Raw genomic sequence first — 20,269 nt, 5'->3', positions numbered from 1 at the left:
GAAACGTCACAAAGCTGATAATGTTGTCAACAAAAAAGAGACACAAGGTAAGGTAGATGCGTTTATCCACATGAAAGTATCAATTTGTTCAGTGTACGCCATGTTCCCGAAATTGTCTACTTTAATAATATTTCTCTCTCTTTTTCTATCTCTCAGTGTTGAGAAACGGAGCTTGGGAGATTGTACATTGGGAGAAGGTACTGCAGCAGATGGTGTTCCTCCATACTAAGTTCCAACATGAAAACAAGTTGACATACTCTTAAAAAGAGTGAGAGATGCGAATATGCATGAAGACACCCTCTGCTGTAAACCAGAGCAGGGTTTGGTTTAGTAAATCAGACACAGTGCTTTGTTTTCTTTAGAGGGAACATCCCTCTCTGCTTTTTGATTGACAAGCAGAAAGTGCTTTTGAAGTCTTCTGATTGGCTAAACAAAGAATCTGACCGTGGACCAAGGTAATTTTTACCCCCCCAGATGTTAATGCTGTCACAGTGACAGGTGTGACATTTAATGGCACTTCTTTTAGTAATATCTGACAGGGATGTTTAATCCGTGTCATTTCATAAAAAATTTCTTACAGCACCTTTAAAGTAGCTCTCCACTTCAAAGTTCAAAATCGTAGCTATGAAGCAGCTTTCCCCCATTCCTGCTAGATTATATGGCCAATTAGATGATTTAAAATGCAAATTCTAAAAGTGAAATTTATTCATGAATATCACAGAAGATTATGGATTGAATGGCTTAATTTTAATATTGGTCTCAAACTAAAGCATGTGTAAAGATCCAAGCACCTCCAGAATAAAATATGCAAAATGCATAAAGTATGAATGCATGTTCTTTTTGGCCAATATCTTAAAGGCATATTAGCTCTAATCATATCATATTTCTTGGATTTCGCCAGTGGCTGCTCTCATATTGCTGGTATAAAATCTTTGATAACTAGTTTGTGTCTTACAGGTTGTGGTTGGGGACATAGTTAAAGTAAATGGCAAAGATTTCGTACCAGCAGATGCTATACTGCTGTCGTCCAGGTAGTTGAGTCCCACATCAGTGGACACCCTGTCTGTCATTATGCCCCTCTCTCACACCCAAAGGAAGTGATGATGCACAGACTAATAATATAAGAAATTATGCTAAAGAAATGTCCCTAAACCAATCAAGTCAAATCCAGGGAGCCTAGAAATAACAAATGGTAAAAATGTTGCATCGAATTAATAAATTAAGTGTCAATTGAAATCCACAGTGGTAAATGGCCTGAATGAAAAGTTGCAATCAGCGCTTCCTTTTGCGGATGTTTGCTCATTGATTAACACTGACAAGAGGAATTTGTATTCAACATTATCCTCTTCACTGTCCAAATCCATTCGCCAACCAGGCCTCATTTTCTAATATGTACTGTATATCATCCACTGATGGTTTGGCCTGGCACAGATGGGTTATGAGGAGTGAACTAGGGGTGTGCATTGTGTTTTTTCCTCAGTAAAGATTAAACATTTTGTGTGCCTTGTTCTGTGTCTTCTCCTTCCTCTCATCTCCACCTGTCACCCCTCTCATGTGATCAACAACCTTCTCCCGACTTCACTCGTCTCATTCCTGTTGCGCTGGGGCTGCTGGGTAAATTAAGGTGTCGGTAGGGGAGGTAGTCCGAGCAGCAAATGGAGATCACCTCCCGGCCGACCTCATCTTACTGTCGTCCAGGTTAGGAACAGCTCCGGTTTGCATGCGGGCCGGGTGGGAAGGGGACGGGGTGCACAGGTCGAGAGAACCTGTTATCTTATTTTGCTCTCTATATCTTTTTCTTTTGCGCTTCCTGTGTTTGTGAGTTATTGACTTCATAGCTGGTTATGCCATCTTTTAGCGATGCTCTGATCAGTATTGCTGGATATCTGATAATTGCTGCAGATTCAGACTCTCACAGTTTAATGATTGCAGACACCACACATGTAGTCTTGTGTAGCCCGAATTATGACCATCAGCATAAAGTTTGGTCCATATTGCAGTTTATTCTGGCCAAGAACAAAATCAAAACCATATTGCACCTGTTTCGCTTAAAGTGTTTTTTAGGACCAATATGTTATATAATTATATAAGAAATTTAAGGCTGTCAATCTATTAAAATCTATTTAATCTATCTATTTAAAGTAATATTCCGGGTTCAATACAAGTTAAGCTCAATCGACAGCATTTGTGGCATGATGTTGATTACCACAAAAATGAATTTAGTCGCTGCTGCCTTAAAAAAAAAAAAAAAAAAAAAAAAGCAAAAATCGAGTTTCAGTTAGCCCTTTCTCATTCCACCGTTCTCGTGCAGAGCCTGTGCTCCACTGGTTCACGGCCGGGGCAATCTGGAGCCTATCGTAAACTGGGCGCGCTTTTCCACCGACCTGAGCTGAATGGTGATGTAACGGGTTACTGTCAAACATGGCGCATCACAGTGTGTTTGTAGACAGCTTTTACTCTTGTTTTAGAGGACATATTTATGCATACGGATTAATGCAATCCATCGTTATTACATTGCTCAACAAGATTGTCAGAGACGACATCTATGCTAAAGATGACAGGTAATGTAATTGTATTATATGAACTATGGCTTAACTTGCGAAGTTCTGTAAACTGTTAGAGTGGAATCATTATTAACATTGGTGTAGCAGATGCTTGTATTTGGATTTTTGCCATATCATATAATATTAATGACTGAGAATCCCACCATTTTACTTAACAGATAGCCACGATCTTCCAAACTTAGTGAGTAGCTGGTCAAAAATTCCCTTACAGAACAAAACAATTCACAAAATATGTTGACAACAGTGTAAGAAAAACTGGCAAATATAACAACTTACTGAGATTAGCTGCAGAGGACACGGTGATTCACTGTTTATCACGAGCGTTACTGGCTGAATTTCAATGCCCCGGTTAGTTAGCAGGCTGGTCAGTGTCAGGGTTTTCAGCCCTTGAACAGCCTTTTCTGCAGTGGAAATGCGCAGAACAGTTTGAGAATTTGCAGCGATCCAGGAACCCGCACCCGAACCATGTTGGTGGAAAAGGGCTAAGTAAGGCACTTGCAATGGAAGTGAATGGGGCCAATTTTTGGAGGGTTTAAAGGCAGCATTTACATTAATTCTTCTGTCATAACTGAGCTGTGAAGTTGTTTAAATTGTCATTTTACAGTCATATTAGGGTTTGTTGACATTATATCGTTATGGCAACGAAGTTGTAAAATTGGCTATAACTTTACACAGAAAAGGTTAGTAAGTGATTTTATCACACTAAAATCATTTTAACATGCGTATTAGGTCTGTTCCAAAACTGTCTCCTGCCTATGTAGGCAGCTGTCTTCTACAGCATCATCCTTACTGAAATGATGCCTCATAAGACAGCGATTTGGAACACTCTACATTGGCGGCAGCTCCACGTATCATTTAAATAGCGCTCCTCACGTGCAGCGACTCGACTCATAACTGATTTCAATACAGGTGACTCAAGAGAAACGACACAATCCTCTAATGAGCGTAAATACGCACAACACACACATTTTGGGTAAAATAGTTGGTTTTGTATCATATTAAACTGCTATTTATCAATACTTTTCCGTAGTGAAAGGATTATAAGTATATTTTAATCAAAATTTCTCTCGCATCGTCCGCCATCTTGAATTTATTTTTCCACGGAGCTCAGGGTGGTGCATTCTGGGATCGCCTACCCAGGGAAGGAAACATACGATGCTACCTGAGAATTTGGCCAAAACCAGATACCTTAAAAGGCAGCATAATTAAGATACTTGCCTTTTGGAACAGCCTTCATGATGGGAGCGCGCATATGATGTCTTAAAATGCTGCCTCCGGAGGACGCTCACTAGGTTTTCGAACAGATCCATTGTTTATGTCCTGTTGCTATACTTTTGAAAAAGTTTAATTTTAATGTTCAAAAATTGTCCCCATTCACATCCATTTTAAGTGCCTCACTGTCACCTTGCTTTTTGCTATTTTTCTTTTTTTTTTTTTTTAAGAAAAGGAGGGGCAAGTCGAAATGAATTATGGTAATCAATATTATGCCACAAATGCTGTTGAATGAGCTTAACTTGCATTGAACCTGGAATGTTTCATTAATCACAAAAGCGCTGTTTACTAATCGCACTCGCTCATTTCTGTTTTCTTAAACTACATCAAAACAGATGGGAAATGCAAACACAGACTCAAACCTGCAGTAATTATGTAATATAGCAACTTTTCCGACACTTTATGAATGGAATCATGTATAGAGATGGTGCAGACCTGCGTAAAGTTTTCTGCTGGTGTTCACATTTCTGTGCATAAAACTGAATAAATGTGTACATGAACTGTTAATCCTATTTAATCACAATAATGAACGTGTTAATTTGGACAGTTATTGACTTATTTTATTTTATGTGCAATATGCATGAGATGGTCAGTGAACAGACTGAGCATGCCGTCTGTGACTGAGACTACCTCCTACTGTATGCATCTTTATCAGACTACTGTTAGGGCAAGATTCTTAAATTAATTTCAAGCACTAAAAAAGATTTTTCTCAGAATATGACTGCCCAACTTCCAGCTGAAAATACTGATGAAGCGCTTTCTGTAACTACAGTATCTGGACGTTTATTACAAACTACTACTTTATGCTGGAGATTCTTCAGCATGTACACACAGAAAAAGAAAGCACTTCTCTAACACAGCTGGAGAAAAGGCCCATTGAGCGACCGTAAATGTCACAGCTGTTGGCACAACGCATGGCTTCAGCAGGACCTCGAACTCTGTTGTGACTCACTGCATGCTGTCATATTACCACAATGTACAGTATTGTGATGAACCTTCATAGTAAATCATGCAGTACTCTTTATGGATTATATCTATGAGAGACTGTGTTTCTTAATATTCTTTTACTTATAAGTCTCTTGTTTCTCTGAAAACAAGTCTTTATATCGTCCCAGTTGATAGATAGCTTCTCAAGTAAATGTAACTTGTTTTAAAGATGTTTCGATATTTTGTCTGTGTACAGACAAAAGGCAGAGCATACACTGCTGAAATTTTTCTTTCAAAGATGAGGAGTGTTTTGTTTGAGTTTTCTGTTCTTCATAAATGGGAATATGTGTAACACCTTTGTCCCTGTGTGCCTACTATCCTGCCTCGGCTCTTCTCAGTATTAACGCTGACCGTTCATTTGTCTGTTGTGCTGCATCTTTCCATTGTTGCATGCTGGCTGGAAGTCACTAAAAATAAAAACGGCAGAATGCACAGCCTTAAACAAAGATGTCAGTGTTGTGCATTGTTTGAATGTTTCCTAATGGCTCAGTGCAAAATGAAAGATCTGATAAAGTCCCAATATTCCCAGTCCCATATCGAAAAATAATGGATTGCCTAGTGGATTGCCCTGACTGAAAAAAGTATACACATTTTTAAAAGCACTTCACAACAAGGCATCAATGGTTATCTGGCTCTCGTTCAGCTTGTTTTTGTGACTTCTCAATCTAAATAGTTTGCGTGATGTTATCCACCTTTCTTTAGTAGTTCTATTTTTTGTTTATTTGTTTTACAGTGAGTAGACTTTACAGTAGAGATACAAATTTTTTTTAATTATGGTTTATTTTAAATGTTGATATGTTTTCCTATTTATTAACTAGGCTAGGCTATATTTATTTACACTTGTAGCTTAATAGTTCACCCAAAAATTAAGTCATATTTTACTTACCCACATGTTGTTCCAAACCCATACTTCTGCAAAACACAAAACATTTAATTAATATCCCGGTCTGTCTATTCAGTACAGTGGAAGTTGATAGTGTCTCACTTAAAGCTTAAAGTCCCAAAGGTATCATAAAAGTAGTCCATGTGACTTGTGCCTCATATTCCAAGACTTCTAAAGGGATGCAATAGGTTTTGGTTGAAACAACCCAAAATATAAGTAATTTTTTAGCGAAACATTTGACATCCATTGTGCGTTCATTAAGTGCATGAAGGAGGCTTGTTCACAGTAGCATGCGTATTCATGACAAATTTGCTTTGTTTTTAGCACTAAGCTAAAACTAAGATGTGCTCATCCTAAGAAAGTCATACAGGTTTGGAATGATATGAGGGTGTGTAAATTATGGCAGAATTTTCATTTTTTGGGGTGAACTATTGCTTTAAAGGAATAGTTCACTCAAAAATGAAAATGCTCTCATCATTTAGTCACCCTCATGCCATCCCAGATGTGTATGACTTTCTTCTGCTGAATGTTTTTTAAAAGAACATTTCAGCTCTGTAGGTCCATTCAATGCATGTGAAGAGTAACCAAAACAATATTCCAAAAATCACGTAAAGGCAGTATAAAAAAGTAATTCATAAGACTCCAGTGGTTAAATCCATGCCTTCAGAAGTGATATAATGTCTTCAGTATATTTGTCTTTTTATTTTTTTTTACTGTAAATTCTCCTCCCTGCTCAGTAGGTGGCGATATGCGCGAATGCAAATCGCCAAAAACAAAAGAACTCTTAGTAGAGAAGAGTGCTTAGGAGGGCTGTTTGAAAGTGGAGATTTACAATAAAAAAGGACTTAAATATTGATCTGTTTCTCACCCACACCTATCATAATGCTTCAGAAGATATTGATTTAAGCACTGGGGTCATATGGATTACATTTATGCTGCATTTATGTGCTTTTTCTCTTCAAAGTTTTGGACCATGTTGACTTTGTGTTTAGCAGAAAAAAGAAAGGGATCTGGGATGGCATGAGGGTAAGAAACTGATGAGAGTATTTTAAGTTTTGGGTGAACTATCCCTTTAATGGTCCACCTGACACTTGCATTTCTGATTAATTGACAACATTTATTATACAGATATTAAAATGTCTGAACAAGCAATAAAAAATTCTGCCGTTAGAGTCAGATACTTTTATGCTGTATTAAAATGCTGTTTTTCTCATAATGCTGCCGTTTATGGTAGTGAACCTCAAGGAATGTGCTACATAGAAACCTCAAATCTGGATGGAGAAACAAATCTGAAGATCAGACAGGTGAGCTTCTATCTCTCATTTAATATTACTCCTGCTGTTCATGATATATCACTTACCTTCTGTAATACAGCTGTGTTATTAGTGCAAATGTATATTATTCCCATCAGATTTCATGTATTGAAATACATTTATGATTTTTTTTTTTACCATTTGTTTTGTATTTGCAGGGTCTGCAGATCACCGCAGACATTAAGGACATTGACAGTCTGATGCGTCTCTCTGGACGGATGGAATGCGAGAGTCCAAACAGACATCTGTATGAATTTGTGGGCAATATTCGCCTGGATGGACACAGGTGAGAGAGACAGAACAATACATTTTAAAGGCAAAGTTGCTGAGAGGAGGATTGGAAAAATCTGGTTTTTGAATTTGTCAGTCAGACCCATGCTGACTACAGACTTTATATCATTACCCTGAAATATTGATGAGTGCTAAAAAAGTTCATTTCAGCGGGGTGGATTAGATTGAATTTTAAGAATAGAAATGTCTCTGATCCCTTCAGGGAAGTTGAATGGAATATTCTGTCATGATTTACTCACCCTCATATCATTACAAACCTGGATAACTTGCTGTTTCATGCAGAACACAAAAGGAGATGTTATAAATACAATGGCAGTTAAAATGACTCATTTTAAAGCTTAAAAAAAGTATCACAAAAGTTGTCAGTACGACACTTGTGTTCACATGAGAAAGTTGTATGTTCAGACCCTGCAAAGGATGATCTGTGTCTCATGAACTATACGTTAGGTTGCTTTTAGGTGGACTGTCTCAGTGTAGTGGACAGTATGCTTTTTTTTTTTTTTTTTTTTTTTTTTTTTGTATAAAAGTGTTGGTTAAAGGCCTAATTAGTTATGTTTGGTCTGTATTTAGCACTGTACCGCTGGGTCCAGATCAGATCTTGTTGAGAGGAGCTCAACTCAGGAACACACAGTGGGTGCACGGTATTGTGGTCTACACGGGGCATGACACCAAACTCATGCAGGTGAGTAGTCTTAGTAACTTAGTTTAAGACTTCCGTTTTTATCCCTCAACCATGTTAGTCAAATCCAGCCTTAAAGGATAGTTCACCCAAAAATGAAAATTCTGTCATTATTTACTAACCCTTTCATTATAAATAAAGATCACAAACAAATAAGCCTTCAAAAATAGTGGACTACTTTTAGGCTGATTGGGTGGAGAACAAGCAATAGAACTGAACAGATTTTTTAAATTATATGTTTGTCTTGATTATTATAAACACATTTGAACTTTTAAATATATACAAATTCTACATTCTATCAATTAATATTATTTCTTGAAATTGTATATATAATTATTATATGAGCTGTCAATGTTTGAAATAATGTGTACAATTTACAAGTAATAACATTAAGTTTACATTCATTTGTATAACAAGCGCTATAATGGTACTGTCACTTTAAGAGTTTAACACATTTCACAGACTTGCACAGGTGTTGCGGTTCATTTATTGATGAGAGAGAAGTCTCGTTGTTTTTAGCGCATCTGTGCTATTTGTTATTAAAATTTATATTTCTTTTGAATTTTTATCTGACTTAAGGAATATTAAAAGACATGTTATTTAATGAAAGTGGAGGGACCTCATCTATGATGGACACACATTACACGGAAGAAATTGTTCATTTTAATCTCAAGCACTTTTCAACAAAACAAGGCGATTTTTCCAGGTATTCCAGTACTTAAGTTTCTAAAAGCTCAATTCTGGCACTTTAAGCACTTCAAGGACCTTGTGTGAACCCTGTAAGCAGTGTAGAAAAAAGCGCTGTATTGGTAAAATCAAGCGATTATAGTGATTATGATGTTTGACGGGTCATTTCATTTATGATCACATGTACGGAAAACAATGTTTCAAGTTTCGAATGTATGACTTTCTACCATGGAAGACAAAATGAGATGCAAGGCAGTAATTTAATCACAGTCACTTTCATTGCATCTTTTTCCATGCTATGAAAATAAATGGTGACTGAGGCTGAACATCTCTTTTTTTTTTTTTTTTTTTTTGTGTGTGTTCTCTGGAAGAAAGTAATACAGGTTTGAAACGACACTAGGGTCATGATGACAGAAGTTTCATTTTTGGGTGAACAATCCCTTAAATCAGAAAAACCACAATGTTTTGACTGTCTATGTCCTCCAGAACTCCACACGGCCTCCTCTGAAGCTGTCCAACGTGGAGCGCATCACAAACTTTCAGATCCTCCTGCTTTTTGGCTGTCTGTTGGCCATCTCTTTTGTGTGTTCCATTGGCCAGACCATTTGGAAGTATCAGTATGGCAATGACGCCTGGTACATGGACCTCAACTGTAAGAACTAGCATCCTCTTCTTTGTGTCCTGCTAGACCGCTTGCGCGTCTATGTGTGCTTATTCATTTTTACGTTAATGTCAGTAATTGTCTTCCCTCATTGTAAACAAATATGCATTGCATATGTGAATATTTGTCAATAAAAAGGGAAAGGAAAGCCTTTCGCTTTTAATTCTAATATGCAAAGACACGTGACTGTACAAATGGTTGAATATCACAAACCCTGCTGTTCTTTTGTTTTTTTTTTGTTTGTTTGTTCTGTTATTGGCTTCCTTTCTAACATTATGTTTGGTTTGTGTTTTTGTTTGTTGTTGTCATTTTCTTAACAGCTCCAGGTAACAACCATTTAAAACCCTTGGCCATCTGTGAATGACCCCCCCTTACTAACCCCTAACTGAGCTCAGCTTTGCTAAGCTACCGAAGCCACTTATATGGTTGCCCTACTTTGAGAGGGTAATTGCAGAGGACCACACACACCAGGAATCCAATGATAGGTTTTTTTCCCCTCCAGCTCTACACTGTGTAGACCCTCTTAAAGGGATAGTTCACCCAAAAATGAAAATTCTGTCATTTACTCACCCTTATGTTGTTTCAAACCCATATGACTTTCTATCATCTGTGGAACACAAAGTAAATTTTTGAAGAATATCACTAATATCCACACTTTTCCATATATAGAGTATAAATATGAGAAATATTAATAAAAACAATCTTGGCACATTTGAAAGTGTATAAAAAAAGTTGCAGTGTCCAATTCGTGAACGAATAATTCTTTTTAGTTGAAATATTACACATGGGCCACTTATGTGTTTCTTTTATGAAACATTGTGTTTTTTTGTTTTTGTTTTTTGGGGGAGCTTGATAGCCCCAGTCCCCATTTCCTGTGTTCCCCTAAAGAAATCATAGGGGTTTGAAATGACATGATAAGTAAATTACCGAATTTTCATTTTTGGGTGAACTGCTCCTTTAATGCCTGATGTCAAAAACATGCCTCCCCCTTCCTTTGTTTTGGTGACCCGTTAATCACTTCTCAAGCTATAGCTTCGGCCATGTCTCTGCCCTTTTACATGTATCTCACAAATGAGACACGACAGTAAGCCTCGACGCACGAACAGATGCAAAAAACACACATGGAACGAGTTACCCACAGGCCCTTTCAGAGCAAGAGTTTGATACATGTTCCCCTGCTTAATGTAAAAGCAGAGGAGCCTTAGGGACAGTCTGACATTTTCTAAACACCCCCTCTTCTCCTCCATATCCTCCTCCTCATCCTGCTGTGTTTGTTTTACCGGTGCTGACAGACCGGGCGAGGGGAAAAAATAGGCTGCAGCTCTGGAGGAGATGAGCAAATCCATGCTAATTGGCTTAATGTTTAGATTGGAAAAGTAAGACATTAAGACAGAGCATTGCGATTTATTTTTAATGAACGGAGATAGAACAGATCAACACATCTGCTTCAGCCCCGGAGCATTGCATGTAATTGAAAAACTGAAAATAAACAAGAAATTCACACTGAACCAATTTTGCGCACCAATGAAAGACAGAAAGCTGTTAAATTTGTGCCTGGAGCCACTTGCAAATTGTTAACGTGTCACCACCACCATTTATCTTGATTTCAATAGGAGGGGCTGTTTGTGTCCAAATCGATCCCCGCTTGTTTTACGGCCTACACGGTTCCCTTTTTGGTATGCTTTCTGAGTTCTTGGAAAAATGTCTTGGTTGTCTACAAATGCTGAGACGCAGACCACAGCTGTGGACTCTAGGTTCAAAGTGCGATCCTTCCCATCCAGCGTAACTATTTGGAAAGGAAGTAACGATGATGTTGGGTGCCATTTAAGGGAACAGTGAGGTCATAAAGCAGGTATCCACCTTGAAAATGAGTATTCCTCTCTAGGAGGGAGACTCCGTCTGCTACGTTTATTTTTTGCCCTCCAAATGGAACCGTAAAAGAGAGAGGTGGCATTGATTTGTCCGTTTATATGGTATTACTTGTATCTTAAATCTGCTTCATAAACGAAGGACACTTCCTGCCCGTGAGTCATACTGTGAATTGTTTTTTTTTACATCACGATGCTGTACCGATATTCTAACAAGAAGAATCTATATTTTTTACATGAATATTTTGGGGGAAACAGGAGTATTAGTATTAAATCGTGACCCAGATATCTATATAATATCATTTCAGCAGGTCCTTATTGATTCTCACCTTTATATGCTGGACAAGACGTCACCGTGACAAGCGAGAAGGTATTTTGTCAGTCGCTTGGACTCTATTTCTGCAGTATTGCAGTGGGAAAAATCTGCATGACATTGCGCAGCAATGTTAAATTGCTTGTTGCTGGAAACTTGTCGCATTGTGCCTGGTTAGGACACAGTGTAACACTGCTGTATATATACAGTATGTTGTTGAAGATTTCCAGGTTAGAAGATGTTAGAAGTCAAGAGGAGCAGGCTTAAGCTGAGGGCAACAGATACACGCCTTCCTCTCATTAGTCTGAGTGTACCACACTTCAAGCAGATGAGTAATTATTCAACATAAATAATTCATTTGACTTTGAACCCCTGTGATATTTTACTCTGGCTTCTGTCCCAATCTGTATCCAAACCAACACACGTGGCTTTATGCAGATTGGGCTCCTCAGGACTTGAGCCACAGTAATTCTTTATGCATTCACGCCACCTGCGACAACAGTCACCAATGTTGAACTCCCAACCATGAAATAACAGGTATCAGGTTTTTTGCCGCACAAATGCTGACGGATGTCTTGAACAGTGCTGATCCCACTACATGCTTCTCTTCGCAGCTCCTTGCTGCGCTGATGTCACTGGATCCGGGTGTGCCTGGTACATCTCTCGCTGCTTTGGGATGCAATGTGAATGCAGTGCTATAAATGCTGCTGTGAACATGTCTAACAGTGGGTATTAGTGATTAGAGTAGGACTTGTGTGATGTAGGGTTGGGCGATATAGCTAAAAAATATTTTTTTCTCAATAATTTTCACCCTTTTCAACAATTTTCAAAATGTGTTCTGATATTTATTTAAATACCCACTTAAATGGGTGATTTTTTTTTTTTTCCCCAATCAGAAATACCATTTCAATCACCAGTAGCCAATTAGATTCTAAATGTTTAAAGCAATAAATACAATTCAGTAATATTTTAGTTAATCAAGGCATGTTTTCTACTGTTTTTCACTGAATGTACATAAGAATGATATTTGATCATTTTTATTTACACTTACTGAGCACTTTATTAGGTACACCTACTTATTCATGCAATTATCTAATCAGCCAACTGTGTGGCGGCAGCGCAGTGCATAAAATCATGCAGATACGAGTCAGGATCTTCAGTTAATGTTGACATCAACCATCAGAATGGGGAAAAATGTGATCTCCGTGATTTCGACCGTGGCACGATTGTTGGTTTCAGATGGGCTGGTTTGAGTATTTCTGTAACTGCTGATCCCCTTGGACTTTCATGCATAACAGTCTCTAGAGTTTACTCAGAATGATGCCAAAAACAAAAACCATCCAGTAATAACTTTCAGTTCTGCAGACAGAAACACCTTGTTGATGAGAGAGGTCAACGGAGAATGGCCAGACTGGTTCGAGCTGACAGAGTTTATGGTAACTCAGATAACCACTCTGTATAATTGTAGTGAGCAGAATAGCATCTCAAAATGCACGTTCAAACTTGAGGCGGATTGGCTACAAAAGCAGAAGACACCATAGTACCATAGTATTCCTAATAAAGTGCTCTGTGAGTGTATATTGTCTAAAAAAGAATACAAAGTGATAAACAGCAATATTTACCTACTTACTGTACATTTTCCGTGACTTCCATGAACACTTTTGAGTGATTGACGCACATGAATCATTGAATCATTGAATATTGAATTGATTTATTGAAATGGACAGTTTGAACTGATATACAGAAATGAATATAACTTACCAACTCTAACGACATTATTGATAATTCCGTTAAATTAGAGATGCTATTGAAACATATGTCATATCTTAAAGGGATAGTTCACCCAAAAATGAAAATTCTCTCATTATTTACTCACCCTCATGATATCCCAGGTGTGTATAACTTTCTTACTTCACCAGAACATATTTGAAGAATATCTTAGCTCATTAGGTCCTTAAAATACAAGTGGATTTTGATCTGATTTTGAAGCTCCAGAATTCACAGACAGTCAGCATAAATGTCATCGAAATGACTCTAGTGGCTAAATTAATGTCTTCTAAAGCGATACGATCACTTTTGGTGCGAAAAAGATAAATATTTAATATCATCACGTCCGGTAAGCTTCACGAGAAGGTGGAGATCATGCGGTCTCTCATGTGATGTATTACCATTGCCATGATACGGACGTAATCACGTGTTCTCCTCTTGGTTGAGACATCCAGGATGAGCACACAAACGCACCATTGTGAGTAAAGAAATTGATAAATACAGATCTAAACCAAAACCAACAAAGCTAATGTGCAGTGTTCCTCCTCCTCATTTGTAAACACCACTGCTCTTCCATCTGTGATTTTTGGAGCTTCATAAATCTGATCATCATCATCTTCTCAGCATTTTCAAAAACTACTGAGCTGAGATATTTTTCTAATTTTCTACAAATGTGTTCTGGTGAAGAAAGAAATTCATACACACCTGGGAAATCATGAGGGTGAGTAAATGAGAGAATTAAAATTTTTGGGTGAACTATCCCTTTAAATTTCTGATACTCTCTTTTCACAAAACAAGGAAGGATAGTGAAACTAGTCTAATGACATCTTTTGGAAAATTACAATAATGGGCAATAAAAGGCGCATTTACAACATGAAAATCAATATTGTGATATTCATGTTTTTGCTTAACTTTGCAGCTGAAATAAAATTATTGTGAATATTCAATATATCGCCTAGCCCTATAGTGTGGTGAAGCATATCTATCTCATTGATATTGAATGCACGAAAAACTGATGGGCTTAATTTCAGTCTTGGTGATTTTTAAATGATCTCATCTTTAATCTTTATTCTGATCTTAAGTCTAGTCAGCTTTAGGCTTGATTTCTTTAACTAACTAACCTTTAAAGTTGTTGTCTTGGTGTACAGTGAAAATTATTGCAATAAAAATTTTCATTTTATTTGACTGTCAGGAGATCGTCAAGCTAGTTCATTATCACTGCATGGCTTGCATATACCATGGTTCAGACAATGAATCGTATTGAACAGTCGCTGACCTTCCGAAATGACCTTTTATTGAAATTTCTCCAAATGTCACCTCCCTCTGCCTGGCTCCTTCTGATAGTAATATGCTTTGGACTGAGTCCCCCTCCTTTTCATTGAAACATCCAAACTGATTGTCTTCCTTCCCACCACTAGCCAAATCCTCTTCCTCTCTCCGTGAGTCAGTACCAATAGCAATTGTCTCTATGATAAGCCTATTTAGTTCTATGTTTTGGTATGGGAGAGCACTCCCTCTCCTCATTGCTCAGAAAAGAGCATTATTGCATTCCACGGACCCCCCAGGTAAAGCTTTTTATTTATGCTTAAAGTCAACATGAATTCAAAATTGACCCCATTTACTTTCTTAATACACGTTTCACGTCTCACTGTGAATGATTTATTGGTGCACAATTTTTTTTGTCTTTGTCATCTTTCATTAAAATGTCAACTTTCTTTGCCTCTCAGCCAGCTTTTCTTGCTGAGTAAGGTCTGTTATTTATAGGCATTGTTTTAGGGGACTGTAGTAGATAATGCAGATAAACTAAGATCTTGCCAATATAAAATACTAGAGTAATTTAATGTCGGTTAATGTAATTAAGTTGAAAGCAATATTTGCAAATAGCAGGAGATTTGAAAAAGAAGCATTACCATTCGAATACCTCAAGATGGCAATGAGAGTGAACTTGACATTCAGCCTCCACATCCCGGTCAAAAAGCCTCCTCAAATTGGGTGCCAGCTATGTTTTAAGAGGGATGCAGACTTCCACAATCACCTGCAAACTCTCATTCAATTCTGGCTCTAATCTGGTAAAAACGCACTCTTTTCACAATCCAATAATTCCAGAAAGATAAAATCAAACTCTGCCCTTCATGAATATTCTGTTTAAAATACATTACAGAAGTAAAATGGGTTGCAAATGCAGTTTCATGTTGACTTTAACTGAGTGAGCTGTCTTGTGTCTGTGGTCTTGTTTCTATTGATTATCATACTTTTCTTTATCTTTGTGCTTATGTCTCTGTTGAATTTGTTGTTTGATTACGACCGGAGTTCATGATCACCCACCCCAGTGCATTGTGAGAAAATCTGTTGCTTCCAATCTTGCACATGTTGCCAAGGCTGCTGCTCTGATGTCAAAGACTATGTTTTGAACCAGTTCTCAGTTCAGCAAACCTAATTGGTGTTGATGTAAATGAATTCAAGTTAGAGGCTTTTTGAAGAGTTTCGGTGGATGAAATATGTTTGCTCAGTTTGCACAATGCTGGCACAACACTTGTGGAGCATTGTGGAAACGTTGCATATTAGACAAGATGAGCTTGTGGCATTATCCTACGTCCATATCTCCCCTACCACTCCCATTGTGCTCTTCAGCGCCCAAAAAAGCCTGTCTGTCACCTTACTACCGCTCTTCTCCTCCTCCCCACTCCTCTTTTTCCAGATGGTGGAGCGGCTAACTTTGGCCTGAACTTCCTTACCTTCATCATACTCTTCAACAACTTGATCCCGATCAGTCTTCTAGTGACTCTGGAGGTCATCAAGTTCATCCAAGCTTTCTTCATCAACTGGGTGAGTGTGAGGCAGACAGCGCTCCCGCTGCTCTGCTGTGATGAATCTGCTGCCTCTGTAATGCAGGCTGCCTAAACCTCCAGGGCCGCTCCAAGAACATTTCACAGCCAAAATGAAAGTGGAGCTTTATCAAAATAACCCATTTGGAGATGACAAAATTGGATTTGGGGCAGGGTACTTGCAGCACACATACATAGCTTTCAGATGCAGTGGAGTTTTTAGAATTCCCCTGAATAACAAGCCTTTTGAGTGCAGTTTTCATTCGTTTTGCTTTGATCACATGAGCTGATCTTTAAAAGGGTTTTTAAAAGTGGTACAGACGTTGTAAAGTCAACATGACAAAGTAATAATAAAAAAGATTATGATGACTGATTCTGCCTGGTGACTTACTGTGTTTTAGGACACTGACATGCTGTATGAAGCCACCAATACACCAGCTATGGCTCGCACCTCAAACCTAAATGAAGAACTTGGACAGGTACTCCTCATTGTCACAATCAAAAATGCACTTTTTTTTATTCAGGATATTTAAGAGAAAAAGAATTGTTACTTGGACATGAAATTGAAATGAAACCACAAAAATGCAAATACTGTAGAAACTACAAAATCACCCTCATGTAGTTCCCAACATGTGTGACTTTGTTTCATTCTGAGGAACACAAAAAAAAGAGATATTAAGCAGGTCAATAATGCTGCTCTTTTCCATACAATGACAGTAGACCATTACCAGGGGCTGTCAAGCTTGTTATTTGCTGAAAATCTTTGCTGATGTAGTTCTCATATCTCATTTGCATATTTTCAACTATAGCATAAGTTGCATCCCACCACGTTTGATGTCAATGACAGAATTGTTCCTGTGTATGTCATGACAAATCATTGTTGCAGTCACACCTGATGTGACGCATCTTGATGCAGTATGTTTAAATGTACACACATGTGAATGAGATTTATGAGAGATATGGCAGAGGGGAAGATTTTGAGGTTTGTAATAACATGAGGGAGAGTAAATGATGACCTCATTTTCATTTTTGGGTGAACTATTCCTTCAATTCTATTTCCCTCTCGTTCCTGAAACCAGGTGAAGTACATCTTTTCGGACAAGACGGGCACCCTGACCTGCAACGTCATGCAGTTTAAGAAATGCACTGTTGCAGGCGTGGCCTACGGGTAAGGCTCTGTTACACACACACACACACACACACACACACACACACACACACACACACACACCCTGCATTGCTTTCATCATCAGTAGAGTGTACATCTGGCTCTAGCTGTCTTATCCTCCGCTCTCTTGTTAGCAGCTGCCTCTTTGTTTCGCTGCTCAGCCAGATCTATAAATAACAGAGTGGGGGACTCGCTGATTTTCAAACAGTGAATTTCAAATTGCCTGTTTGTCTAAGTTGGGGTGTTTTAATTGGTTGTGCATGTATGTATGTATGTATGTATGTATGTGTGTGTATGTTTTATATCTAGACATTTTGTGAGTTCTGCATTAGACATTAGTTGTATTTGTACAAATAATGGCTCTACTGAGGTTTGTTTGTGTGGATAAGGTTTTGCCCTTAAATATTTTCTTTAAGGGTTAGGATTAAGTTAGTGGTAGGGTTAGGGGATAGAACATATCATTAGCTCAGTATTAAAGCAATGGAAATTCCCCTCCAGGAAAAACAAAACAAATGTATGCCCAATATAGATAAGAAAGTAAGATGGCATAGTACTCTTCTGTATCTGCAGTTTTCCTTCTTACCAGATAGTCATACACAGTGATGTTAATGGTAAGCAGTTTTCAAAAGACGAGGCACATTACACGGTTCAAGGTCACGCCAGGGCCACAACTCTCAGCTTATTGAATGTCTACATGCACAAGAACTGTAGATCAGTGGTTCCCAACCTTTTTTCCTTGAAGCCCCCACTACTTACAAATAAGAAAGCACCCCCCCCCCCCCCATAGTATATAGACACACACACACAATGTTTAACAAATGTGTTATTTAATAATTGCTGAGGTAATTTACCCTATCGCTTCTCTGTTCCTTGTTTTGTGACAGAACAGGTGCCACTAGGAATGCTTGACGGCATTAGCAACAGTAAATAAGGGAAACGGGGTATCCTCAGTTTCTTCCTCTCTCTACCTGCGCGTGCTGAAAAGTATAAAGACTGATCAAATAATATGATGATGATTATAATATAAAAAAAATTGGAATGTGCCTTCCCTACTGTGCGGCGGGATTTTGTATAACTATGATAAAAATGTTACGTTGAAACATTTCTAGTGGTTTACACAGTTACATTGTTCATCCCCATTCAGGGCCCTGCAGCTGCTTGATGGTCTTATTCTAAAGCGTTTAAAATAGTTTTTTGCAGTGTTTAAGTGCACGGTTATGATGCAGAAATTCCATGAATTTTTTTAAGATCCAAGAAAAATAAACTCAACTCTCACACCTGGCTAGAATGGCCATGCCACAGTCAGAGCGCTGCACCTCCGTTGAGAAACAGAATATGTTTGGTGCACTTCATCCACACGCAGTTGTGCAAAGAGGCTCTGGTTGGTTTAGCGACATTTCATCAAGTTTTGCTACAGTTACCAGGGTGTCAGTGTCTTTGGACATTATTAGATTTTGCTTCTTTGCGTCCTTTCATTAGACGAGGATGCTGTCTTGCTGGTATCACACATTTTATGGATCTTTGAGAGCCATCCGGTTGGGAACCACTGCTCTAGATCTAATCACAGACACACCAACCATCACAAAATAATTTTCACATTCATGCTTTATGGTGCAGCTTTATGTTCTGTTTTCAGAGACTAAAATACTGCAGCAGTTTCATATCTAGAGATCTAAAGGATGTATACACCAGCACTGGGCATGAAAGAGCAGCATTAATCCCATTAACTGTATTTAATTTCTTCTGATATGAGCAGAACACAGATTCCAGAGACACTTCCTATGTGACACTTAAAGAAAGATGCTTACTTCTAATGTTAAAGCAGGTAGAAATGTTGGATTTTTATTTCCATAAGAAATTGAGCTTGCAAGACCGCAAAAGAAAAGCGTTACAGTTTTAGTTAAGCTTTAGTTTTAGGCTTTGGCACTATGCTGCATCAAACTTTGTTGTTGTATCTTATTGTCTGTCTCCTGTGCATAAGAATCAGCACAATGTCTGTTTTATGCCGACTTTGCAGTCTACAGGCAGCAATAGATCATTAAATACATGTAAGAAGAAAAAGCCAATCATAATTAATTATGCTAATAAATGTAAGACTTTCTAACAGTGTCTGTGACATTTTCAAACTTGAAGAGAAAGAAGAAAAGAAAGAAGAAAGCAAGAAGGAAGGATTGAAGAAAGAAAGAAAAAATTAAACATGGGAAGTAAAGAAGGAAATAAAGCGAGGGGAAAAAAATAAATAAAAGAAGAAAAGCAGGAAGGAAAGAAAGATGAAAGTGGGAAGGAAGGAAAGAGAGAAAGCTTGGAAGAAAGGAAGGAAACAAAGGAAGCAAAGAAGGACACAAAGCCAGAAAAAAGGAAGGAAAGAAGGAAAGTGAGCAAAAATGAAGGCAGGAAAGAGAGAAAAGGAAGAAGGAAGAAAGGAAGAAATGAAGGAAAGAAGAATAGCGGGAAGAAAGGAAACAATGGAAGAAAGAAGGAATGAAAGAAGCAAGCAAGTGAGAAAGAAAAGGTAGGAAAAAGAAAGACAGAGGGAAGGAAAGAAGAAAGTGAGAGAAAAGGGAGGAAGAAGAGAGAGGAAGGAAAGAATGAAGAAAGATAAAAATCTTGGAAGGAAGGAAGGAACCAAGGGAAGCAAGGAAGGAAACAAAGCAAGAAAGAGTGAAGGAAAGAAAGTGAGTGACAATGGAGGAAGGACATAGAGAAAAGAAGGAAGCAAAGAAAGAAGAAATTAAGAAAAAATTAAAAGGAAAGAAGAATAGCAGGAAGAAAGGAAACAAAGGGAGAAAGAAGGAATGAAAGAAAGACAGCGAGAAAGAAAAGGTAGGAAAAAGAATGGAAGACCAAGAAAGGAAAGAAGTGAGAAGGAAGGAAAGAAAGGGGAAAGGAATGGAAGAAAGGAAGGAAACAAAGTCAGAAAGAATTAAGAAAAGAAAGGAAGAGAAAGTGAAGGAAACAGAGAAAGGAAGAATGAAAGAAGGAAGCAAAAAA

At 38.0% G+C, this 20,269-nt stretch overlaps 1 protein-coding gene across 4 annotated transcripts in view; it reads left to right on the top strand.

Moving 5' to 3' along the window:
* LOC127417775 (phospholipid-transporting ATPase IA-like) overlaps positions 1–20,269 on the top strand; it is a 215,299-nt gene that overhangs the window by 74,562 nt on the left and 120,468 nt on the right. For 2 of the 4 annotated variants that reach the window (XM_051657995.1, XM_051657994.1), the window contains 10 exons: positions 2–47; positions 157–197; positions 1,625–1,698; positions 6,941–7,010; positions 7,178–7,305; positions 7,881–7,992; positions 9,163–9,328; positions 15,984–16,111; positions 16,512–16,589; positions 17,190–17,278. In XM_051657995.1, coding sequence (XP_051513955.1) covers positions 2–47; positions 157–197; positions 1,625–1,698; positions 6,941–7,010; positions 7,178–7,305; positions 7,881–7,992; positions 9,163–9,328; positions 15,984–16,111; positions 16,512–16,589; positions 17,190–17,278 — 932 coding nt within the window. Of the gene's footprint in view, position 1; positions 48–156; positions 198–957; positions 1,032–1,624; positions 1,699–6,940; positions 7,011–7,177; positions 7,306–7,880; positions 7,993–9,162; positions 9,329–15,983; positions 16,112–16,511; positions 16,590–17,189; positions 17,279–20,269 lie in introns of those variants that run through there. The other 2 variants (XM_051657993.1, XM_051657996.1) reach the window with 2 other exon arrangements.

This window comes from Myxocyprinus asiaticus, chromosome 27 (genome assembly GCF_019703515.2).
Source record: "Myxocyprinus asiaticus isolate MX2 ecotype Aquarium Trade chromosome 27, UBuf_Myxa_2, whole genome shotgun sequence".
NCBI classification, from domain to species: Eukaryota; Metazoa; Chordata; class Actinopteri; order Cypriniformes; family Catostomidae; genus Myxocyprinus; species Myxocyprinus asiaticus.
The sequence above is the reverse complement of the archived record's forward strand: the minus strand, read 5'-3'. Positions and strand labels throughout refer to the sequence as shown.